General features: G+C 38.4%; 3 protein-coding genes across 3 annotated transcripts; 1 reads left to right on the forward strand and 2 right to left on the reverse strand.

The window, feature by feature from the left end:
- The first annotated feature begins 3,460 nt into the window (after nt 1–3,460).
- hdc (histidine decarboxylase) lies at nt 3,461–7,777 on the forward strand. The gene is made up of 12 exons (XM_044194653.1): nt 3,461–3,584; nt 3,738–3,910; nt 3,995–4,108; nt 4,213–4,335; nt 4,419–4,556; nt 4,640–4,783; nt 5,598–5,664; nt 5,827–5,989; nt 6,131–6,221; nt 6,313–6,411; nt 6,579–6,680; nt 6,777–7,777. Exons 1-12 carry the CDS (start codon nt 3,557–3,559, stop codon nt 7,557–7,559), a joined length of 2,025 nt encoding a protein of 674 aa, XP_044050588.1. The 5' UTR covers nt 3,461–3,556; the 3' UTR covers nt 7,560–7,777.
- LOC122875490 (very long-chain acyl-CoA synthetase-like) lies at nt 7,734–13,237 on the reverse strand. Its single transcript, XM_044194679.1, has 10 exons — nt 12,639–13,237; nt 10,976–11,185; nt 10,699–10,857; nt 10,350–10,474; nt 9,962–10,156; nt 9,588–9,678; nt 9,303–9,501; nt 8,773–8,870; nt 8,252–8,382; nt 7,734–8,139 (listed from the first exon to the last, which is right to left on the reverse strand). Exons 1-10 carry the CDS (start codon nt 13,117–13,119, stop codon nt 7,966–7,968), a joined length of 1,863 nt encoding a protein of 620 aa, XP_044050614.1. The 5' UTR covers nt 13,120–13,237; the 3' UTR covers nt 7,734–7,965.
- Nucleotides 13,238–15,279: 2,042 nt separating this feature from the next.
- LOC122875486 (very long-chain acyl-CoA synthetase-like) lies at nt 15,280–24,301 on the reverse strand. The gene is made up of 10 exons (XM_044194666.1): nt 23,749–24,301; nt 22,517–22,726; nt 22,244–22,402; nt 20,146–20,270; nt 18,313–18,507; nt 17,443–17,533; nt 17,007–17,205; nt 16,133–16,230; nt 15,843–15,973; nt 15,280–15,588 (listed from the first exon to the last, which is right to left on the reverse strand). The coding sequence occupies exons 1-10, from the start codon at nt 24,230–24,232 to the stop codon at nt 15,412–15,414; spliced, it is 1,869 nt and encodes a 622-aa protein (XP_044050601.1). The 5' UTR covers nt 24,233–24,301; the 3' UTR covers nt 15,280–15,411.
- Between the last annotated feature and the right edge of the window lie 1,888 nt (nt 24,302–26,189).

The following is a 26,189-nucleotide window of genomic DNA, read 5'->3' on the forward strand; positions in this document are numbered from 1 at the left end:
CTGTTGCCTGTATAAAATATGTTTATGTTTGCTTTGTTTTGCTGTGTGTCTCTATTTGTATCTTTCTGTGAATTTGGAGAAAATGAAGTAGAACATTAGTCATCCCAAAGGAATTTGAGGCTCTAACTTCCCCTTCTCCTACACCCATACCCCTACATTACGCCTACCAATACCAGCTGCACTGCTGCTGCTCCGTGACCTTTAATCTACTTGTGGAGTTGTATAAAAAGTAATAGTTGTGTCTGTGGAACAATGTGGTCTAAAAACCTAAATTACACTTAAATTACATAACTTGTTGGCTTATGCAACACATTGTGGAAATGGCTAAAGTGCCATTGAAATGAATCCATATATTATAAACGTTTTGTAGTCTGTTGTACGTTGTTGTTTGATTGTGCAATCAAACTTTTTTCACAACATAAGCAATAAAGTTTTTATATTGGGTTCAAACTGTATCCAGAAGAGTTTTGCTTTGAATGAATTTATATATTAACAGCTTTTTTTGTATAGCACTTTTTAAAAAAACAACAAAGTTGGGGGGATGGGATTAAAATAAAAGAAAGTAATGCAAAGTGCAATGGTGTCTTTTTCAGGAATACCCTGTTAACACTCACACACATCCACACCAGGAAGATGCCCAGTACAACCAGTGTGATCTAATGGCCACTAAGTGTCTTCACTGGAGCAGTTGGGGGTTAAAGGCTGTGCTCGAGGGCACCTCAGTGGCGGTAATGAGGGATGGGCAAGTGTTGCTCTGTCACTGTCCACTTTCACATTTATACTGCCAGTCCAGAGATCAACCTTCCAGTAACAGTAAGAAGAAATAATAACACATTTAAGATATTAGGAATGCTAAAGGAAAACTTAATTGAATCAATTATACCTTAAATCTTAATTGAAAATATGCTAAAGGTGTATTATAACCTATCAAAGTTGCTGTGGCCAAATCCTCTGTCTATGAATTGTTTCTGACTTTTGGTTTGAATTATCAAGCCCAAGGTTGTTGTTTTTTTGTGACAGGCTGATGTAATGTTGATATTTTCAGCTTATTTGAATAAAAGTAACAGAATAAGATCCATCAGAAAGCACTTTGACTTTGATGTCACAAGGCAGGGCTCAAGCTTCAATTGAACAATTATGGTTAAACCTGCTTTCATCAGGCTCAGACTCACAGACGCACACAAGCAGCACAATAGTCACAGTGTGCTCTGCTCCATATCACATGACACTTATTTCTGTGTATTATACCACACACACACTTATCATCACTCTAGTCATTTCCTGGTACAGGGCTTCCTGCCTTCAGTGGGATCAAAAGTCTGTGTAGCAATTACTGATCAGATTCAAAGAACTTTAAGCTCAACTGTAATTCAGAAAATCATGTTTTGTGGAAAACAAACATACTGTCCATAGTTTAATAGCAAAATATGTTACACATGTAACAGTTTGGACTTAATTAAAGGAATACTGTGTAATAGATGTGGTGAATCATTTAGGCTGAATGTGTGCAATGAGTTGCAAAAAAGAAAATGTCTTTTTGAAACATTTTGCTGTTTGAATCCAGTACAAGAAATGCACCTACATGAATGAAAAGCTAAAAATCAACATTAAAGTTCACTGGTGAACAAGCTGAAACAAGCACGCACATGCCAAATTCTTAGAGGTGTTGGACAGAAAAATGAGGGTGTGATGAATCACCTGAAAGCGGTGTCAATAAATAATACACCTACAGTGTACAGACTCTATTTCTACCTAATGGACTTCCTGAAAATAACATCTAAATTCATTAAATCTGCAGTTTTAATATTGATGAACAGGAATAGAGGTTTCAAATGGCTTAGATAAACATCCTCTGGTGCTTTATTAGTTTCACTGAATCAGTGGAATGAATTGATTGCATCTCATCATAGTCTCTCTGGTATAACACTGATGTGTGCTTAGCGTGTTTGAAATATGGTTAGATTTGCATCCAACCATTGGCTTCCCCAGAGAACCAGATGAGAGCTAGCCCATGTCGAGTACAATGCGTGTGAACAGTCCAGGTGCTGCTCCAGCTTTTGTCCGAGTTTAAAAGGCAGCGATAAGCTGTGACATAGATAGGTTTGCCCTCATCATCCTATTACCTTTTACTGTGTGTTCATTCATTGTTCATCCTTTTGTAATGTCCCCTATTCTTAACCTTTCTATTTGTTTCTAAAGAGTCATCATCCAACACAAATATTGCTGCGCTCTAACAATCATCTTCTGTAATGTGTTCAGGCAAGTTGAGAAGAGGAAATAGCAGAAAATGTTATTTGTCTCAACTATGAGAACATTAATACCCTTTTGTCAGCTAGCTGAGAGGGCAAAACTGTTTTAGAGGATTATGATGCAAATATCTACTGTATATATCATTTGAGTAATATTATCTGGCCAAACCTTGAATATATTAAAAAGAATAGTTTGACATTTTGGGAAACATGCTTCGTTGCTTTCTTGTCGAGTGTTAGATGAGAAGATTGATACCACTCCCACATCTTGTACCGTACAGTATGGTAAATATATAGCTGGAGCCAGCAGTCAGTTAGCTTAGCTTAGCTTAGCACAAAGACTGGAAATAGGGGAAAACAGCTAGTCTGGCTCTGTCCAAAGATAACTAAATCCACCTACCAGCACCTCTCTCCCTCATTAATCATCTCACGACCCCTCAGATTTATCTCCTAACCCTTTGGAGGGGGCCTGAACCTTAGATTGGGAACCATATACTGGACTAAACTGTATATAAAGGACCAAACTGTATATAAAGTAGTTAAAACTAACTCCACCTCAAACAGCTACAACAGTAAAATGCGCATTGACGCATCAGTAGCCCTTTTAACAATATAATAATGTAAGGAATTTACATGTACTTTGCAAGAGATTATTATAAGAATTATCATTATTGTTTAATATATTACAGAGTAGGACTGTACATTATCCATTTTTCTTATATTCAAGTTAATATGGTAAAAATATGTAATATATTTTTAAATAACTGAAAAGTTGCTGCAATATATTGCAGATATGTTTGGTATTTTGCACAATACATTCTAAACACATTTCCAAATGACATATCATATAGAAAATATATTCCAGATAAGTATATTTTATATTGCACATAAAATAATTACACTGTGACTTTTTCTCTCTATATAGAGAATATTTGTTCCAGGTGCCGAGGGATTGATGTATATTGCACAAAGAATATTGCAATATTGTTATGTTATCTATCAATTAAAATACTGTTGATAATATTGTCCTATTATACTAAATACAGTATCTCAGTGTCTCAGAGATGTGAATAAATAAATCATTACCACCAGAGGAGGGTAAATATTTAGTAGAAATCAACCATTCCAAAAGAACATGTGAAGGGCATCTGTTTGGTGGTTTAAATGCGTCACCAATTTAGGGCGTGTTCTTCACAACAGGGTCTATATAGTTCTGCAATCTCTGCTACCGAATACACAAAGCATAACTGCAGCCACCTGTTACAAGCAGCGAATTAACTCAAAGAGCTCTCATCTCAAAAAAAAAAATGCAGGCTGAGGAATACAATCGCAGAGGTAATAATAGGTTCCATTTTATTATATTGACTCATTTGGCTGTGTTGTATTTCACTGCAAATAATGACAAGTTAACAATAGCCAAAATAAAGATGATTAATACATTTTAATAGGAATATCATTCCAGCTGTTACAGTGTCTGTTACTGATCAGGTAAGGAGCTGGTGGACTACATCACAGAGTACCTGGGCTCCATCAGGGAGAGGAGGGTGATTCCAGATGTGAAGCCAGGTTACATGAAGGAGCTTCTCCCTGATGCTGCACCTACAGAGCCGGAGGACTGGGAGAGTATCTTCAACGACATTGAGAAAGTCATCATGCCAGGAGTAAGTTCCTACTGTCATCCATCATCAAATCGGTAATTTGAAACTATGGCAAGGAAGCAAGTATTTTCTCACCTTTATCCCCAGGTGGTTCACTGGCAGAGCCCTCACATGCATGCCTACTACCCCAGTCTGACTTCATGGCCCTCTATGCTCGGGGACATGCTGGCCGATGCCATCAACTGTGTTGGATTCACCTGGGTAAGGGGATCACCCACACTTTTTTCTCCACTACACGAAAAACAGCACAACAAAGAAGTCATACAATCCGAATAAATTGAATTGTCCATTTCGGTTTTGAACAGGCCTCCAGCCCAGCATGTACAGAATTGGAAATGAATGTGATGGACTGGTTGTGTAAAGCACTGGGGCTCCCCTCCTTCTTCCTGCATCACCATCCTGACAGCAGAGGTGGAGGCATACTGCAGGTTCGTGACACCCTGATCTGTTTATTTTAAACCCAAAACCTTCATACAGCAGTCACTGTGGTAACTGGTAACTCTCCTGTTAGAGCACAGTCAGTGAGAGTACACTGGTTGCTCTGCTGGCAGCCAGGAAAGACAAAATTTTGCAGCTGCGGGCTGAGCTCGACCAGGACGTGGACGACTCAGTCCTAAATTCAAGACTGGTGGCCTACGCTTCAGATCAGGCCAGTGTTACCTCTTCTTTAACAATAACTTCCTATCAATCAGATGAAATATGCTGAGAAACTGATGTGATGTGCTTTTACAGGCTCATTCCTCAGTTGAGAAGGCAGGTCTGATCTCTCTGGTGAAGATCAGGTTTCTGCCCACCGATGAACAGTTGTCTCTGAGAGGAGACACTTTGAAACAAGCCATACAAGAAGACAGGAGGAGAGGACTGGTCCCTTTCATGGTAGGTATTTGACACTGAAGGATGGGTGGATATCATGGGGGTTAAGGGGTGTTTATGTGGAGGATTTAAGAATCATGCCAGTGTTTTTTCATGTTTTAGCTGACATCACGTACTGCTGCGCAAAACTACTTTTGAAAGCAAGGAGGAACTGTTTTCCCTTATCCCTTTCTTGTTGGTGCATTCAAGGAAAATCCAACATCTGAGATTTGAAAGTCAGTTGTCAAATGACAGTTTCTTCAATTCAAGAGATTACGACATTTACATGTCCTTTTCTTGACATCCTTGCATGCTTGTTGGTTTCCCAACAACCTAACATCTGCGATGCTTTTCAGCAGCTAACCGTCAAACATCTGAAGCTTCCTTAAATGTGCTACCATGAGGGAGTTTTCTACTGTTCGTGCTTCAGACTTTATCAGACAAATAGCCAGTGGATGAAAGTAACGTAAAGTACATTTACTCAAGTACAGTACTTACAGTAACATATTGTAAGTACAATTTTGAGGCACTTGTACTTTACTTGAGTATTTAAAAAAAACACAAACTTATAAAATACAATATATTAAAGAATGAAGATTAAACCAGTGGTTTCCAACCTTTTTGGTTTGTGACTCCTTATATAAAAACAGTGTTTAGTTGGGGCTGCTTGTCAAAGAGACATTTCCCTTCTAAACTTCTCAGATGATTTTCTTTAAATAATTGTTTGAGGCAAAAAGAGGGAAAATTATCAAATTTTACAAAAAAAGCAAACACTGGAGAAAAATCTGAAAATGTAATACAAATGTCTGTCTCAGAACCTGTTTTTTCCTCTTTTCAGCTGTGTGCAACTTTAGGAACTACAGGAGTGTGTGCCTTTGACAATCTATCTGAACTGGGACCAGTCTGTACGTCTTTTTTATTAATTAATTAATAAAATAATAATTATTAATTCATTTTATTCCCCATAATGTCTGCTTTAACACTGCCTGTAAAATCAAAACATTGTGCTGTTGCATTGAGATGCATTAGAAGAATTACAGTACTTGGATTAAAATAATTTTTTACAGGTGTAGAAGAGGGACTTTGGCTCCATGTTGATGCTGCGTACGCTGGCTCAGCCTACTTCTGTCCTGAGCTCCGCTGGTCCCTAGAGGGCATTGAATTTGCTCACTCTTTTGTCTTCAACCCTTCCAAGTGGATGATGGTCCATTTTGACTGCACAGCTTTCTGGTGAGTAAGAACACTGAAACCTTATCTCACCTCTATAAACATTATCTATGAAAGTAGGCCTGAAACTAAAAACCAATAAATCCAAATTTAATATGAAGGATACTTGTTGGTTGGTAATATGGTTTAACTTTGTTTTCTCAGGGTGAAGGATAAATATAAGCTCCAACAGACGTTCACTGTTGATCCTGTTTACCTCAGACATGAAAACTCACAGGCAGCCACAGACTTTATGGTATGATACTGTCATGTCTTCACCAAATTAAAGATTAAATTGTCAGAGTGAATCATTTCATGCAATGACACTACTTTTTTCTGTTGTTCAGCATTGGCAAATTCCCCTCAGCCGACGTTTCCGTTCTCTCAAACTCTGGTTTGTTATGCGCTCCTTTGGACTGAAAAACCTCCAGGGTCATATCAGACATGTAAGTGGCATTCAGTTCTCTTCATGCAAATTGTTTTAGGAATAAATATCAGATATTATCAGATGAGGGACCTCACACAGAGTGCAGGGAATTCTGTGACAACCCACATATCAGTATTTTTTTTAAGTTTTCAGAATTTGCATGTATATTTTTTCTGTATTTTTTAGGGAATTGAGATGGCAAAGCTCTTGGAGTCTCACATAAGGAGTGACCCAAATTTCGAGGTTCCTGCTGAGAGGCACCTTGGCCTGGTGGTCTTCTGTCTGAAAGTATGTAGCACAAATTTGGACCGTAAACTACAAAAATGTTTGTAAAGCAACATTTAGCAACGTTTATGAATATTTTATGTCATTTTCTTATTCTAGGGAGGAAATGCTTTGACACAGGAGCTGTTGAGGAGACTGACCCGGTCAGGCACCATGTACCTCATCCCTGCAGACATTCACACCAAACGCATCATTCGATTTACAGTGACCTCACAGTTCACTACCGCAGATGACATCCTTAAGGACTGGAGCATCATCTCCAAAACGGGTTCCACTCTTCTGGCTGAGACACAGGCTCTGAATAACGCAGACCAACTAAAATCAGGGAAACATGAGGAGATAGGAGCTGAAGAAAACCAAGACCCTGACTCAGACACCAGGTCTGAGGAGAGAGAGGATGCTGCCTCCAGGCTGGACAAGGCTGAGGTGGAGCTGTGGATCGACAAGGCTTGGACTCGATCTAGGAGACCAATGCGCTCTCTTAGCTGCAACAGCGAGCCTCTGCCTTACACTTACATTGGGCCGCTGTCTGGCTACGACTTTGAAACAAGGCCTAGTCTTAAAGATGCTGCAGGTGCCCTCCCCGCGCCGTCAACGACAGGATCTGGCCCTGTGTTCAAGATTACAGAGATGCCTTCAAATCTTCTGGGTAAACAGGTCCTGAAAAAGCTGACAAAGTTCTACAGCGTGCCCAGTTTCTGCAACCAGTGGGTGCAGTGTAGCCGGCACCAGCTGTGCTGCCCTCTGAAGGTTTCACAGGCAACTCAAAAACACTTGTCCTCTAGCTGCAGAAGAATGAACTGTATGTCTTCTTCTCCTGTAGCCAACACAGCTCCCTCTCCTACTCCACTGGAAACTGCCACTGCACCTAAGCTCCTGTAATGATCCTGAAAGCAGCGTACAGTAATTCATACACACACGGTAAATCAGCTATTGATAATTAGACAATTTAGTACTGTACCAGGTGTGTTGGTGCTGAGCCAGCACAGTCAGCTCTTGGCAAATTGAAGATCACTATCTGTGTCAATGATTTGGGATTGCTTTGCTCATTTACAATCATGTTTTCAAAAGCTTTTTATTAAAAAGTATTTCAAACAAAATGATATCCCTTGAAATTTTTCAGTACACAATATTCTCCACAGAAGGTAAAGTAGCTCATAAAATGTGCAGTACATAAATGCTCAGTGTGCAGGTCATTTACAATTATTTGGCATCCTGTATCACCTAATACCTAAAAATCAAATGTACTCTTTGAGGTTGACAATCCAATAATAAACACTGATCTCATTCAGAGCCTGATTTTTCCCTCTGTGATGGAGTTGAATATCTCCTGAGTCATGGGTACGTAGCCCTTATTGTCCTCCAGGTAGAACAAAGGGTCCCAGATGATGGCAGGGTTGAAGCCCTCCTCTGCCAGTTTCACCTTCATTTGCTTAAACGTCCCAGTTACTACCAGTGCATCCTAACAGAGAGAAATAAAAGTTTAAACAAGGGTTGCAAGACATTTTCAGTCAAATTCCTGATTGTTTTAGATGTCATAATCTTGTAAGTAAATTCAGCAGGACTTTGTTCACCTGTATGCGTAAGAAACGTGGTCTTGCATAGCTGGGGAGGTAGTTTTTGACATGCTGATATGCAGCTTTGCCGTCAAAGTTCATGTTTTCTTTCAGCTTCACTGCGGCCATTCCAATTCTTCCCTCGTGTCCTAATAAGTTATGGTCAAAGTAAAAAGAGGAGATATTTCTTTATGTCTTTCATACTATCGCAAAGTATATGAGCACTTTTTTCAAATACATGCATTCCTGTTTCAAATTCTTCTCAATTTCAATATTTTTAAACTTCATTTGCAGGATTACATGGTTCATAATTACAATGATTAATGACTAATGGGAATGTGAAAGTCCAAGAGGTCTTACAAAACCTTTAAAAAACCCAAATAGACTCAAACATATATAGTGGTGAGATGAAAGGCTTTTAGTAAAATGTTGTATTTTGGAGATACACATTTTCATCCACATGAGATCTTTCTAATAACCTTATCTAATTAGTATGTCCTTTATACGTCTTAAATCATTGCTAATAATATAATTATTACCTGGCACCTTCACACCATAGACATTAGCCTCCTCAATGCAGTCCACCATGAGCAAATGATCGGCCACCTCTGTGGTTGCCACATTTTCTCCTTTCCACCTGTATTCGATGACAACACAAAGACAGTATGTGCATAACTTAGCTGCAATGTTGTCATGTAGCAATGGGAACAGTTTGTCATAATTTAGATACAAGCATAGTCTGACAAAACTTTTTTTGATTTTCAGAAAATGCTGAAATAATAATTACATGAAGATTCTTAATTTTACCAACTACAAGGGATAAAATATTGAAAGTAAAACAGAATAACCAGGGTGTCTGCAATTCCTGAAATCTGAAAAGTTGATAAAACTTGCAGGGATTCTGGATAAAATACATCTACAAAAGGTCAACCATCTTACACATTTCAGGCTTTGTTCTGCCTCTGACATTGTTATCTAACCAATAGTAACACTATTTCCAGATGTGGGCTCCTTGTCTCCATTATTTACTCAGCTTGTCAAATTTGTACAATTTGTTTCATCCACGGACCTGAAAGTGTCTCCAATGCGGTCTTGAAAGAAGACAAATCCCTCATTGTCTATCTTTAGAAGGTCGCCACTGTTAAAGTATAAGTCTCCCTTCACAAACACGTCTCTCAGCTTCTTTTTCTCTGTCTGCTGCTTGTTCTTAGCGTAGCCGGCGAAAGGTGTTCTTTCTCCGATCTTTGCCACCAACAAACCGGTCTCTCCTGCAGGTGAAAGCAACAAGCAAATATGTATTAGTAAGAGCTAAAAGGTCAAGAGAGAAACATATTTTTGGAGGAGACTGGCTCACCTCTGGGGACTTCAATACAAAATCCTCTGGAGTCTTTGACAGGCTCCTCTTTCTCCGTGTCATACCTTATGAGGGCATATGGACATCCCATCTGAAACACAACAAGAACAACAAGAATAAAACATATGGAAAAGAATAAAGTTATAGTAATCAGCCATATAAATAATCTTGTTTTGCACATTTAAATTCTTACTACTTCAGTTTATATACTATTTATGTTGTAATGGTGCAATTAGCACCTGTAAAAGTTTAATTAAAAAAAGTCCAGCCAACCCTGCAAGTTCATCCCATGGTGTTAAATGTAACCTTACAACAAAATACTGAAACTTATTTGCATAAGGGACAAATAAACAGCATTTATCCCCCTCTCTTACTTTGTGGAGAAAATGCTCTTTGCCAATAGCTCCAACTTTGCCGACATAGTTGACAAAGCCAACATTTCCTTCTGTCGCTCCGTAGCATTCACAGATACGAATGTCCCCAAATCGCTGCAGGAAGTCAGCCCAGGTGTCGGCCCTTATCCCGTTCCCCAAAGCCAATCGGACTTTATGATCTCTGTCATTGTCTCTCTACAGGAGAGTGAAGGAGTGGAGAGAATAGGATAATAAACACCACATTATGTTTCCCTTTGGTCTTGAGTAGAAGCAATGTGCCATGCAAATATCATTAAAAACTATTTAAGCTGCTAATAAATTTACCAAAATATTGTTGGTAATAATGCTAAAACAATATAACCATATGTGATATTATCCTGAGGTTTACCTTTGGTGTGTTGCAGAGGTAGCGCATAATTTCTCCTATGTACTGAACAACAGTCACATTGTACTTTCTACAGTCATTCCAGAAGTGGGAGGCAGAGAATTTACGTCTTAAAACAACAGTGATGCCTAGAAATGAAGAGGCACAGATTTCAGCCTCACATAATCTCACACTGAGAGCTCAGTAAGTGTTGTAAACGTGTGACCTTTTGGACTTTGAAATATAAACAGTGGAAATGAGAGCCAAACTGCCAGTTATTTGAAGTCATACACCTGTTAGTTTAACCTTTAGTAAACTCATCAGAATGCAGTCTGGAAATCATGTTTTGCAGTTGTATCATGCCATGAATTACCTTTTTCTATGGCTCCACACAGTCCCATCAGAAAGCCAGCACTGTGGTAAAGAGGCAGGTATACATAGATGATATCGTCTGAGTGTATACCAGCAACAGCCTGAAGAAAAGATGACATCCATAGCCTCTCGTGGTTAATTACAGCTGCCTTGGGAAGCCCTAAAAGATAACATCGCCATTAGAAGCGGACGTAGCATATTTTTATTGTCCTACTTCTGCTGCTCAAGGCCTGCACACTAAAAATACGAACGCAGATTAGAAGTGAAGGTCAGATTACCAGTGGTTCCTGAGGTGTAGATGTACAGAGCAGGACTCTTAATGTTAATGTTGGCCCTCAGCTGAGGTGACAGAGGCTGGTCTGAGGCCTGCTGAATTTTATCAGAGAGGCTTTCAATGCCCTCCACAGCACAGTCCTCACTGAGGATAAACACACGGATGCCCTGCTGGTTCAAAGTGGGCAACACCTCCTCCACAGCCCCCTGCAGGTCTGAGAGACACAGGCAAAAGAGAGCTTCATGCAGTGACAACAGAAATGGGAAAAAATATTTATACAGATGTGGAGAATCATGGGAATGATGCCCAGCGTGGGATGAATAGACGTTTAACAGAAGTTTAACAACTGACACTAAATTAATGTCAGAATACTTTATTGGTTTGTTGAAACAAAAAAGGAAATTGATTCTCAACACATTAGCTGATATCAACATATTGTAGATATATTGATATTGGTGTATTTGTCAGGCATGGACGCCCTGAGGGGCAAGTGAGAGAAAAAATACTGATGGTGATCCAGGTGATCCATTTTCTAAATAGTTTTCTCCTCATGTTTATGACTTAAGAACAACAAAAACAGGTTTTGCCAGGATAATATTCCTTAAATTCCTTTCAAAAAAATTCTTCTGTGAAACAGGTGGAAAAAAACAAGTTTTGCTAGGATATTTTTTTGTTTTGTTTGTTGTTGTTCTCCATGCACTCCAAACACAAGGTACATATGTTGTGTGTTAACAAGTTATGTAACATTACTGTCATGTTTTTCATTTGGCTAGAAATGTATTTTAAAATCAGCACTTCACATGAAAACATGAATGCTTTAAGTCCTATTTAGAACATTGGGTAGTGGTTCACTTCAGTCTCTTGTGGCCAAAATGAGTATTAAAACAACAAACCCTTGATCCTGACAAAGAAAAATTTCACCTGTTTTCAAACATGAAAAAAACAGTAATTTAGAAAAAAAAAAAATTCTTTCACCTGTTTCACAGATTAACATTTTAAGGAACTTTATCATGGCAAAACTTTTTTTCACCTGTTCTTAAATCACCAGACTTAGAAAATGGGTCACCAGATTTTTTTTTCCCTCACTTGACTCTCAGGGCTTCCTAGTAAGGCAATAATTATCAAGAAATTGCAGTACAGAAATGTCAAACTAGGTTTGAGGTAATTATGTCGCCATTACATAGTCTATCAACTAGAGAGAACTGATTTGGCTTAAGTAAATGTGTACTGTATAATGTCTCACGTAGTATGTATCTTGGTCACTTTTTTTTTTTTAAGTATTTGGATTTAGTGGCTTCTGGTGTTGAAATTACAGTTTGCAACCATTTGAATACTGCTCGCCCTTCCAAGTGTGTAGGAGAAACTAAGGTGGCACTAAGGTATTCACAGGAGGATACAAATTTAACAAAATTGATAATTTATCAAAGAAGAAGTATTCATTCACGCATTAGAGTCCTTTAAGTGTTAATGAACTCGTATCTTTAATTTAAATGTATGTTTATGTGACAATATTAATGACTTACAAAGGGAGGTCTGGAAAACCACGTATTCCTAACGCAACACTAGACAAATTAACTCGTGCAGAAAACCTGAAATTCATGTCATAATCACAAAGAGGATAATGAAAATAATAATAAGACTATATCAGTCTTATTTTCCCAGCTTACCAGCACCAGTGACCAGGACCTTGGCTTCACAGCAGGAGAAGCAGTGCAGCAAAGATTTGGATCTGATGTTGTAGTTCAGTAGAGAAGCTGTGCATCCCAGCTTGGCCAGTGCGAGCCAGATCCACACGAACTGCGGCTCGTTGCCCAAGTAGAGGGCCACCGTGTCTCCCTCCTTCAGGTGGGCATGCGCGGACAGAGCTCTGGCCACTCTGTTGCTTTCTTTGTCTGCTTGGCTGTAAGTATAGGAACTTTCCTCGAAAAGTATAAACTTCTTGTGCGGCTGCCTCGCCACTTTGTCCAGAAAACAATCCAAAATACTGTAAAACGGTTTCTGCTTCTTGAATTTGCCCATTCGCATAGCGATTTGAATGGCAGTAACCGCGTAGCTTAAATCTTTCAGAAAATAAGGATTTCTAAAGTAAATCAATAATGGCAAAAGTGCCAAACCTGTAAGGGCGGTATATAGAATATATGCGAACATTATAATCAGGAGATATGTGTCAGTCCTGCAGCTGAGTGTCCTTTAAGTTTCAACAGCATAAAGACAGTTGAATATTTGCCTTTCCAGTTTACGCCTCTTGAACTTTGAACGAGTTTCTCCTCTGGGTGGTGTAACAAAAGAGCCCCTATGTGTTCCTGGGTCCAAACAAATTCTGCAACTACTGCCAACAGTGAAATGTTGATGACCTCTCTGTGAAATTAGTCTGTGACTAATTTGCTGTCTGTTTAGAGTATGCCAATCAATAAAGAGAAAAAAATATACATTAAAAATAGTTTTTTAAATTTACAAAACGTATTTATATGAAGGCTGGGAAAATTGCCCTTGCATAATAAATTAAAATGACCATAGAAAGCAGGGGGCTATAGTCATTGCAACACATTTGTCATTAGTATATCTCCCCTTATGCCTAATGTTAATGACCCTATTGTCACCTTATGCAAGGGCTCCAAAAATCGTTCCTCATCATTGAGACATGTAATTTAAACGGAGAAAATTATACTTACATTGTACTTGTTTTGCACCAAAATACCAAAGCAAATTCCTTGTATGTGTAAATCTACTTGGCAATAAAGCTGATTCTGATCGGCAGTAACAGTGAAAACAAGCTTGATGACCTTTATAGCTATAAAATCAAAGATTAACCTCCTGTGAATCTCTCCATCTTTTTTAATCTAAAATGGCAAACTAATCATAAAAGAATAAAACCACCTTTTCTTCCATCCGGATGATTGAGACACTGTGCATATTACACTACAATTACACAGCTGTTGCAGTTTTCTGAGGATAATGGATTCAAAGGTTTTGAAAGGCAGGGCCCGGCGGGAAATTACTCACCGTGTCATTACTGTTAGGTCTTTTATGTCTGGTCTGTTTTATTATTTTCCTGTACATAAATTATTTGCCATTGTTTACTGAGTGAAAAAGTGACATTTGAACTAGTAACTGATTGGAACTGACTGATCTTGGCAGTATCGTACAAGCTGTTCTTGCATCAGTTTATGAGGGGGGCTGAACAGAAACGCTGTCCAAGTCAGTGAATAATAAACACAAAAGCATAAAAGGCAAAAGGTATGCAGACACCCCTGTCCACATACTTTTGGTTTGATGCTGTTTTTCATGGTTTGGTCCTCTTCATTCCACCTAGAAATCTTAGTGCTTCAGCATACAAGGATAGTTTGGACAATAATTCCAACTTTGTGGCAACAGTTTTTTGTTTTATGTTTCGACATGACAATGCCCTGATCAATAAAGAAATGGTTTTCCAGTTTGCTGTGGAAGAATTTGACTGGCCGGCACGAAGTCCTGACCTCAACCTCGTCCTACACCTTTGGGATGAACTGGAGCATCGACTCCGAGCCAGGCCTTACTACTAATCACTAATGCTCTAGTGGCTGAATGAGAGAAAATCCCTGGGTGTAATTTTCAGGTGTCCACATTAATTTGTTTAACATTTTTGTCCATGTAGTGTATATAGTCTACTGTATATCCCAACTACATTGAGGACTGAGACTCTGGTAGCATGTGCATTTGTCTCCACCTTGTGGTTTTTCCACGTCTGTCACACCTAGAATTTGTCTTTGTATTGTTGTAACTGTGATCAGTCAAATCAGAGCAGACATGCACGTGAAAACTAGTTCTGGTTTTACGATAACAATCACTTTAATTTTTAGGAAAGTAATTTATATTTACAGATATTGGCACATAAATATAAAATTCATATTAGGCCCTGTTCTACGTGCTACTCACGTCTTTCCTAAAAGCAAAGTATTCTGTTAGGTACATCAGATACTACCTGTGAGAGGAAGTCCAATAGCCACTGTCTTATAGTTAGTTCTCCATGGAGACTGTCAGATGCATCTCATTAAACTACACTATCCGTTTCTGTGTATGGTGTCTTCGCTGCGATAGGAGACACCCCCCGCCATCCCAACAGCAACACTTCTCAACACCATTATTAGACTTAATAAAGTAAAAGCAGCAGTCCCCATTCTGGAAATCCGTCATCATGCTAGTAAATACACCATTTATATCATCACTTGCCAGTAAATATACCATTTATATTATCAAACTCCCTCCTCCCCTTGCAGGTGGACTCTGGCCCCTGACATGAATCCTTACAAATGAATCCTCCACTTCTGATTTCCATTTACTGCTTTTAATAAAAGGTGTTCATGTCTCCATATTATTTTACACAAATTATGAGTATTAGTAAAAATGCATATCATGCATATCAATGCAACCAGACATTATTAGTGAACACTAAGAGCCTACTCATAGTTTGATGTTTCCTGATATGATGGAGCTGTAGACGTGAGGTGCCAGTGGTATGTAACTCTTCTCATGATCATCAAGGATGTAAAGAGGATCCTGGATACGTCCTGGATCATAACTCTCCTCCACTAACTTCACCTTCATCTGTTTGAAAGTCCCTGTCACCTCCACAGCATTCTAGATGGAAGGAAAGTACAAAATACTCTCTCAGGTAGGGTATCAAAATATCATTATATGCTTCTGATCACATGCTGCAAACACAGTCAGAAAAATGCACGGCAAAATGTGTTGTCCAATATTGACAAGGTGGCATAAACATTGATCACAATCTTTGTTATTTACATTTTTTGAGAACAGAACAATTTTAATTTAATGTACCTGGTGTTTCTTAAAAAGTGAAATGCAGTGAAGTGTGTGTGAAATAAAATTACCTGTATCCTTATAAAGCGAGGTCGGGCATATGAGGGCAGGTAGCTAATCACATGGTTATATATTTTACTTCCATCAAACTGGGCACCTTCCTTCACAGTGACAGCTGCCATCCCTATCCGCCCCTCATGCCCTACATTGCCAAACAAAATAGAAACAGACAGAGCACATGTCTCCATTAACTACTTCATTACCAAATCAATGTCTCTCTTCAACGTTCTGGCATTTGGATGTCATGATATTCTTATGAAACATAATGGGAGGCAAAATATACAGAGGAAATGACCATCACCTGGCACCTGGACTCCATAAACGTTGGCTTCTTTGAGACAATCACTGAGTGTCAGGATGTCGGACACCTCGGTTGTGGCCACATTCTCACCTTTCCACCTGTGGGCTCACACAAGTTACAACTTTATATCAATTTTGTTTGTTTTTTTTAACATAAGGCAAAAAGTACATTTTACGGGCATGTGAGGAAACAAAAACATATCCTCTCTTTGCACACTAATAGCTCCTGTCTGAACAACGAATACAAGTTTGCCCAGAACTTCGAAGCTTTTCTAAAAGGAGCCTGGTACATAACATGCAGGGAAATTTAGTGTTGCAGGACTGCTGAGAAATTGCACTCAGTGGTCAATAGGATATGTATTAAATACATATTCTGTATAACCAATGGTGCTGTGGGCTAGAAAAAAACCCATTACTATTAAGTTGTCTAGTCAAATTATCCAGTTTTGAAAGTTTTGGTAGAAAGAGGATGCGTCTCAAACTTTTATTTAATCAGAATAAAGAACCTTTTCTTCTTTCTAAATTTCTATGAGCAGTGGCAGAATCTCTCTTAAACCTGTTGCAGGTAAATTAATGAGGAAAGATATCAACTCTACAGAAACTAAAATATAAATGACACATCTCCCGCTCTTCACTTCATATCTATATGGATCTAACCTGAAATACATTCTTTAACTGACTATTTTCCTTGAAGTGCTTTTCACCTTTAACAGTAAAAAGTCAGTGACCATGTGATGTTTCAATCTCTATTTGTTCAAGTCTTTCATTTGTAGTTGTATAATATGGCAGATATTGCAGCATAAAACTTTAAGCAGTTATTCTGTAAAAAAACAATAAACTTCAAAATGAAATCCTGCTGCAGAGGAGTTCTGTACCTGAAGGTGTCACCTACGCGATCCTGAAAGTAAATGAAGTTGTCGTCATCGATCCTCATTAGGTCTCCACTGTTGAAGTAAAGATCTCCTTTCTTGAGAACATTACGAAGTCTTTTCCTCTCCGTTTGTTCTTCATTCTGGGCGTAGCCGACGAAAGGAGCAATGTCTGTGATCTTCGACACCAGCAGTCCTGTCTCACCTTAAAGAAAAAGCCAAGAGACATGTCTTTTACTGCCAATGTCTATCAATGGACTACTTGCCCCATCATTGGGATTCTGATGTGGTTGGTAAATAGTCCCTGAGGACAAGATCCAGATATAATATCAAGTGTCATGGTGCATACAACAAGCATAGAAATCTGTATCAAATGCATAGAGACGAGGTTGAAAATCTACAAGGATCTAATTTATGTTAACATTGGCAGAAGTTTCTTCACCTTTGGGTGACTCCACACAGAGGCCACTGGCATCTCGAATCGGTTCATCCCGCTTTGTGTCATATTTAATCAGAGTGTAGGGAAACAGCTTCTACAGGAGGAAGTAAAGACATCAGTATTGCATTATGTTCGAATTAGATTTTAATACCAACAGCAGAATAAAACATGTAATTCCCATATTATTCATTAGTGGTGGAATGTAACTAAGTACATTTACTCAAGTACAAATTCAAGGTATTTCCATTTTATGCAACTTTATATTTCTACTCCGCTACATCTCAGAGGTAAATATTGTACTTATTACTGCACTACATTTGTCTGACAGCTTTAGTTAGATTAGCTCAACCTTATAGATAGATAGATAGATAGATAGATAGATAGATAGATAGATAGATAGATAGATAGATAGATAGATAGATAGATAGATAGATAGATAGATAGATAGATAGATAGATAGATAGATAGATAGATAGATAGTTTAGAAATAAAAATGATTTCTGTATGCAGTGTTGACATATACATTACATGTACTAAAATGCAGGATGTTTTGGAATGAGCTCTAATGGTTCATAAAAACACTTTTTTTTTAACATTTGAACTGCTATTTAGGCCATTTCTGTATGGAACTTAAGTGACACAATAATCTTAACTCAAGGTCCACTTACTAGCTTTCAACCACATCTCACAGTCTTTTACTAGAATCAGTGAATGGATGAAGACCGTCTTCGCCAGTGAATGCAACTTATTACTTATATACACTTATTTTTGCACACACACACACACACACACACACACACAAATAAATTGGCTGTAAATGATAGCAGAAACAATGTTAACAGAAATAAAAAAACATTTTTATCTCATTCTTACCTGATGCAAATAGTTGACTCGTCCAATAGCTCCAATTTTCCCTGCGTAGTTGACAAATCCCACATTTCCCTCAGTGGAGGCGTAAAACTCTCGGACTTCAATGTTCCCAAAGCGATTGAGAAACTCTCTCCATATCTCTGCTCTGACACCGTTGCCAATGGCCAGTCTTACTTTATGGTCCTTGTCATTATCTCTCTGCATTTTCATAAGAAAATAAAATTAAATAGATCAGCCATTTTGCAAATGCTACAGAAATACATAATTTGATACCTAATTAATTTAAATAGTCAAAGTACTAGAATAGATTAACTGTAAAAACCTTCATCAAAGACAGAAGAAATATGGGGCCAAAAACCACCTGTCATACAGTATATATACTCATATGCTTTATAATAAACAGACATCATTCATATAATTAGGCCATTAATCAGGATTGATTATGCCTAATCCCAGTCTATATGAAAGAATTTGACACTAGAAACCAATTCACAGTAGCAAAATTACTTTCATGTGACTTAAAAATACTCATCTCTCTAAAAACCATACAAATTCTTAAATACCATTCACTGTAACAAATAGGACCCTCAAGTCCCATACTAGTCCAGGGAGATTTGGCTGCCAAGTTACTTGATATGGTCAAGTAAAGGCCAGCATCTATTCCTAGAGGTGACCAGATAAAGACAAACCACCTCCTCTTACTGGCAGAGGGTCACGCAGTAAATTGAGACTGCAATTCATGTGATGCAATTAGATACTCTTGAATGGCCATACATGTAGGCATGATGTTTACAGTACTCCGAAATACAGCAGGCATCTTTACGAGATCGCAAAAGTAGTATATCATTCTGATACTTAAAAATGTGTGTATTTATCATATCAGCAATTGATATTTACACGTATCATGCTGTTCAAACCCTTACAGATAATGACGCAAAGGGCTGGAACCCGATAGTTGAGATTTTATGGTTGCTATTTTGGTAAGCCAGCTGTGCTGCACTGTGGGAATGTACAGATTTGGAAAGTTAATCTCTGACTAAATCTGCCTCGATGGCAGCTTGCTGCAGCCAGTTCACAGCACACCGGTCTCTACAGTGACAGTCTCAGCAGATGTCTCGAGGCGTTTTTACAGAGGTTTAGATGGCAGAGAGGAGGCATGGTGCCCACAGCATCCTGCCAAAGACCCTGTGTGAGCTTGTTTGAGTTGGAATGCACTCTAGTAACTGAAAAAACTGGCATGCAATGAATAGATAAAAAAGTAATTAAATAGGGCTGGACCAATATATCAATCTGTCAACATATTAGACAGGTACAACGGTTTTCTTGATACCAGGACCACTTCCTCACAACCACAGATGACTAAAACTGCAATACATTCATTTTAGTTGTCCCTTAAAATGTACAATTACATTATTTCTTATAATTACATCTTACATCTTCATGTAAAAGGCCTTATCTATTCAAGTTTCCCTGCCCCTGAGTAAGAGTGAGGGTTGCCTTAACCTCCTGTCAACCGTAAAAGAATGCCATTGGTTTGGGTTTCACTTGAGAGTTTTAACTGTCACATGACCAAGACACTGCTGCAGAGGCGTTTCCACACTACAAAGAAAACAGAATGGAGTAAACCTGGAATAACTGATACTTAGTGGCATAAAAATTATTAAAATTAAAGGGCAGTATCAGCAACTTTTACAGTATTTATATGTTATAGTATCTGCAACACAAATATTATTCCTCTTACAATGCTGAAATATTGTAATAGTGCTTGCAGTACTGAGCTCTGCATGGTTGAACAACACTGTGAGGGAAATCTGGGAACAGTAAAAATGATTTTACCTTCGGTGTACTACAGAGATAACGCATCACCTCTCCTATGTACTGGACAACAGTCACACTGTTTTTCCTGCAGTCATCCCAAAACTGAGAGGCAGAAAACTTCCTCTTCAAAATGATAGTTGACCCTTCAGAATAAGATAGAAAAAAGATCATTTGATTGTGGGCTAAACAGCATAGAAATGTGATGGCAACTGATTCAGTTTTATATGGCTTTCAAGTCAGAAGGATGTGCTGTTCACAACTTTACATTTTCAGTTACAAAAGCAAGAGATACAGCTGATGTCCATTTAAACAAAGACAGAATGTTTATTGGGGATATTCATCTACATTTTCTAAAGTATTGACCAATAAATTCCAGGTGTAAAATGTTTTTATTGATCTGCAAATACCACTATTATTTTGTAAGCCAACAGTATTAAACTGTATGCCAGAGAACTGCATGTAGTGCACAGCAGGACTGTGATTGTTGTGGGATAGTACTGGATATCTCAGAATATATGTGTGTGTGTGTGTGTGACTCAATCTGCTTACCCAGACATATAATAGTGGTGTGAACTTTAGCCTATTTAGGAAAAAACAGTCAGGAAGTAGAGGTAATCTGGTTTAAACTGACCCAGCTCTGTTCAGATTACTCGTTCAGAGTAACAAAAGACTCTTTCATTTAGTTTCCCAGGGGCAGGAAACCCACAGGGAGAAGGTGGAGCAGGGCCATCACTTTTGTGTCATGTGGAAACAAGTTCAATTCATTTTACAATTTTGCAGCACTAGCCTCATATTTAGGTCATGTGTGAGAACCTTATGAAGGTCTTGTAACAGGGTGCCATGTTCATGAATCTGCATAATCTTCAGGGGGCACAGCTGGCGCATGAGCAAATTACTCCACCGGAGAGATCTGAGGTTCAAGTAATGCCCCCGGCAACAAATATAAATAATTGTCAGTGATCGCAGGTGGGAAGCCAGTGAGGGATTGCATCCTTGTCAGTGCATGTTGCAAGATCAATAAAAGACCCTAAACATATGATAATTTCAACATGTCATAGCTTCTTTTTTTATTTCCCATATTAGTGAAATGATTCAGAGCTGATATGGAAACAGCCTGACTAATCATCGTATGTTAACTATCGTAGCTGTCCTGTGAAAACCATTTATCTCCAAAACGTTAACCTTTCATGAGCTAAGAAAAAATTTTGTTGTCAGCTTTGTGATAATGCATCTTTCAGCTAATTCATTGGGTTTTAAAATGGTTTATTTAGCCTAAGAAGAAGATCAATTTTCTCAAACCATATAGAAACACTGAATTCATCAGTTTTTCATCAATTCATCAAGATTTCAAAATTGCCAAATTTTCTTAGGACAGTGACTATGTAAATAATGTATGACGACAAACCTGGATCTGCCACAAATTATCCATCACATCTCGGCCTAGAATTTGTGCAACAGCCACTGTCAGCACTCACACAACCTCAGCTTTTGTTTGGTTTAAGTGTCAAACCATTTTGTTTGATATGGTAATCTTCAAGTTTTGTTTGGTTTATGGTATAAAAACGCTACCTGTGGCCTGTTCACTTACACACTAGGATGGATAGTGTGACCTATAGCATGCATAAAAAAGGTTTAAAAAAAATAAATCACTGGCTTGCAGTCGGAGCCCACTGGAGTCAAGTTGGTGAACTCATAAATGTATAGTGAACCATGGCAAAGCCTTTGGTGCAGATTTGCTGCACTGCAGTGTGAATTTGAACGTACAACAGTTTGGCCTGAAATACGATAACTCGAGAGTCGTAGTACAGTTATTTGGTTTTCAGCACCTTGCAAAACAGATGTCTCGTCCCTACAGATATTAACAGTGGCATTAGCAATGCCAAGGACTGCAGTACACAGCAAATTGAGAAGACAAATGGAGGAAAATAAAAACATGCATATTTTCAGTTATTTAACAAAAGCCTGAAAGGTAAAAATCAACCTAACAACTCCTTGTTAGTTCAGTAAAGTATTCATCAGTCTGTAAGGAATCTCACACAGCCCTCACAAAGTCTTATGTGTTTTACAATATGGTCTGAAGTTGAGACTGTCTTACCTACATCTCAAAACATCTCACCTGTCTCAATGGAGCCAATAAAGCCTATAATGAATCCAGCCGTGTGGTACAGAGGCAGATTGAGGTAGATGACATCACTAGCCGTTACACCGTTTGAAGATAAAACAGCCAGAGCAGTTAAGAGGCGGTTCTGATTGACCACAGCTGCCTTAGGGAGACCTGAAATTCCACGAGACACAAACAGCACTGACTGAAGACTGTGATATGTTGTCGTTGGAACAGATTATCACATGAAACTGAAAAACAAACAGACCAATGCAGCCACTCCAATACCTGTAGTGCCAGAGGTGTAAATATAAACTGCAGGACTTTTGAATGTGATGTGTGATCTGAGGGATCGAGGGAGCGGGGTGTCCGATGCCTCGTCCACTTTATCAGAGAAGCTCTCAATTCCAGGTGTGTCACAGTGTTTGGTCATCAGGAGGACGGTGACGCCCTGCTCTATCAGGGAGGGCAGCACATCCTCCACTGCTTCCTTTAGCTCTGGAAAGGTACAGTACAATCATAACCATTAGACACTAGTTTTAGATTAATATACAGACTTGACGAGATTCTGGCCCAATATTCGCAGTGAAGTATGCAGCTTTACAGAAAATGCAAGTAAAGCCTTATGGAAGCTCAACTTTCAGTTATAAGTGTGGACAACAGTTAAGGAGAATCACGTGAGCCTAGAGGCTGGAGGACAGTCAGTGAACTATGGGGATTAGTTCAGGAGACAATGACAATGTGCACTGCAGTAATTTGACAGCTTGCACCCCTGACTTGGTTAAAAGTTGTTGGAGTAACGTGTCAGGCTATTTTGAGACCCCTAAAATTGCCTACTGAGCCCTATCAAACCACTAAGTGAAATTCTGTACCTGAACACTTTCAAACACATTCACTCATCTAACAAAAGAAACAGAAATCTCTATATTTTTCACAGAAGCTTGAAATTTTAACTTCAATTGAATATAAAATTATTTTAGACCAATATTTACATTCAAATGGTAAATATTCTTCAGATGTCATCACCATTTAATAAGCTTCAGTCCCTTCCCCTCCACATGACTGTGTTGAATCAATCTGGCAGGGGTCCATCCAGAATAATTCCTGAAGTATATTTACTTCTCTTTGTGAATATAATATATAAAGAAAAGCATACCATGACAATTTTAATCTTCTATTTGTTCATTTATTTGTACACTTCTAATTATATAAAAGGATTTCAGTTTTTGCCCCATATGGGCCAAAAGCTACTGACATGTCTTTTCCACTGTGCCAATCCCATTTTGAAGAGAGAAAAAAAAAAACTTTTAACTTCTTCTAAAAACAGCTTGAACCTTTTAGGCATGGCAGAGGTTAAACTGAAACCAGAAATCATATAAATAATTTAGTTTCACAGCTATTTAAAAAAAAAACTCACATCCAACCTGAATGTATGGCTGAAGTCAACAGCCCCGTAAAGACGAGGCCTAACTGCCTTAACTTTAAACAAAGTTTTGCTCCTAAAGCACACACATGCATACCTGGGGCTGCTATCAACACTTTCGCCTTGCAGCAGTTAAAGCAGTGCAGCAGAGACTTGGTGCGGATGTTGTGATTGAGAAGCGCCACAGGAGAACCTAATTTAGCCAAAGCCAGCCAGGTAAACATGAAGGCGGGTTCATTCCCCATGAAAAGTGCGACGGTGTCCCCAGCTTTATACCTAGGGTGAGACTGAAGCGCGTTGGCTATTTTGCTACTCCGTGTATCTGTGTAAGTGTACGAGTAACTTTCATTTCCAAACACAATGAACAGCTTGTCTGGATGCGCAGCGGTCTGCTCCAAGAAACGGTCCAAAACAAAGAAGAAAGGTCTCCTTCTTCGCCTCGACACAAAAGTCACTAAAATCCGTAGCAGATCCCTGAAATACAGAATATCCATCCAAAGATAAGGGGAAAAAGTTTTGAGTGCGAATGGTATGATGAGGATACTTGCTAAAATGACTGAAATGAAATACATCTCCATCATGTTTTCTCGTTTAAAAGCCACAAGGTCCTGGGAAAAAGTGCAGCCCCTGCTGCAAAATGGGGAATGTTACAAATAAGGATTTTTTTTTCAGTGGGGCGGGGCATTTTCCCAGAAAGTAAGTTCATAGAAAAGGGCAAATATTTTAAATAATTTGGAATACCGATGATTGAAGGGAAGATTGCTCAGCAGCAGCTAAAAGCTGCTTTTATTGCCCAAAAAATAGGAAAAGAAGGAAGTGATCTTCAAACTTTGGTTTACACAACTGATCAAGATTTATTTAGAGAGCAACAAAGTTAAAGGATGGAACACAAAATAGCACACACATATCTCTCACACTTAAGGTCAGTGTCAGGGTCAGCTGAAAAAGGCTGTTGAGGTTAAACGATGTAAACAACACTTTGCAGCTTGTGCGGAATCAGTTGATGCAGTAAGCGGAGCCGCAAATGCAAACGTAAGAGTTTGACCATTTAATCTGACAAAAAATAACATTTTCTCTGATCATTACAGTAAATGAGCCTGTATTATTCTTTCATATACAGTTTGGCAGTTTAGTGCATGTTCCCAACCCAAGGGTCAGGTTCCCTCCAAAGGGACATGAAACTAATCTGTGCGGTGGAGAGATGATAGTTGGGTTGGTAAGAAGAAAATCAAAGTTCTGCTACACAGATATATATTTGTTAATTTGACTTTTCTTTTTTTATGAAATAGTGGATAATTTCACCTCTTTGGGCCTCCAACATTTATTTAAAAACCATCTGAGAAGTTTAGAGGGGAAAGTCTCTTTGGTGGAACTGCTAACAACTCACAGACATCTGAAACATAACAAGGGGCCCTAACCAGACACTGCTTGTTTGTAAGGGGTCACAAGCCAAAAAGGTTGGGAAAAACTGGTTTCATCTACAACAATGTGTACATACTTTATAAATGTATGTAAAATCTTAATCTGATTAGTGACTCTTAACTCCAGCTGTCAAATAAATGTAGTGGAGTAAAAAGTACAATATTTCACTCTGAAGTGTTGTGGAGTAGAAGTATAAAGAGGCACAACATGCAACTACTCAAGTAAAGTAAAAGTATCTCAAAATTAAGTACAGTAGTTGAGCAAATGTTCCTAGTGACTTTCTGCCACTGGTAATGGGACCACCCCTATGTATAAAATTGGATTATGGACTGGAAAATTCTGATGATTGGCTGCATATGCATACAGGTACACACACAGGCTCAAACACACAGAAAAACACATACTATGACAAAAATTAAGAAGTTTAATCCTCAGACACAGTATTAATTTTGGTGATACCAGAATTGTAAAATTGGCAATATCCCAGACGAACTGTCTTTTTCTCTGAATGTTCTTATGAAGCACTTTTAAATTCCTGCAGGTGGCACTCTTTTCTTTGTTTGCGCTTGACTTTTATTCATTTCCACCAAGCAATTGTTCTGTTCAAATCTCCATTAAAATTTTAAATAATGTTCTATGGTTTAAACAACCCTTATTTGGTTGCATTACGTGGGTTTGTAAAAATAGACACACATGTTTAAGAAAAATATTGAGGATTGTTTTCAGGTTCAGTTAAAAAAATATTCCAACATTTTGGAAATGTCAGGGCAAGAAACTGAAGCAATTTTATAGTGCATTATTTGTATTGGACTGTCAGTATGTCTATAGCATCTACATTACTGCAATTAAAAATATTTTGAGCTTTTTAACATAAAAGCATACTTTTCTCTCCTGCCTTAGTTAACTAAACTAATTTAATTTGTTCACATTAGTTGATGGGCTATAAAACTCAGAGATGAGTCCACTGAACATGAGAAAACAAGTTAAAGACATTCAATCAGAGTTTAGTCAGACTGTGTGAAGTGCTAAAGTCCGCTTTGTTTTCCAGTTCTCTCAATTTGAAGGATTTTGAAGGGGTCAGTCTCTGGTTCTAAACTCCTGTTGATGCCATTTTAG

Source organism: Siniperca chuatsi, linkage group LG1, assembly GCF_020085105.1.
Source record: "Siniperca chuatsi isolate FFG_IHB_CAS linkage group LG1, ASM2008510v1, whole genome shotgun sequence".
NCBI lineage: Eukaryota > Metazoa > Chordata > Actinopteri > Centrarchiformes > Sinipercidae > Siniperca > Siniperca chuatsi.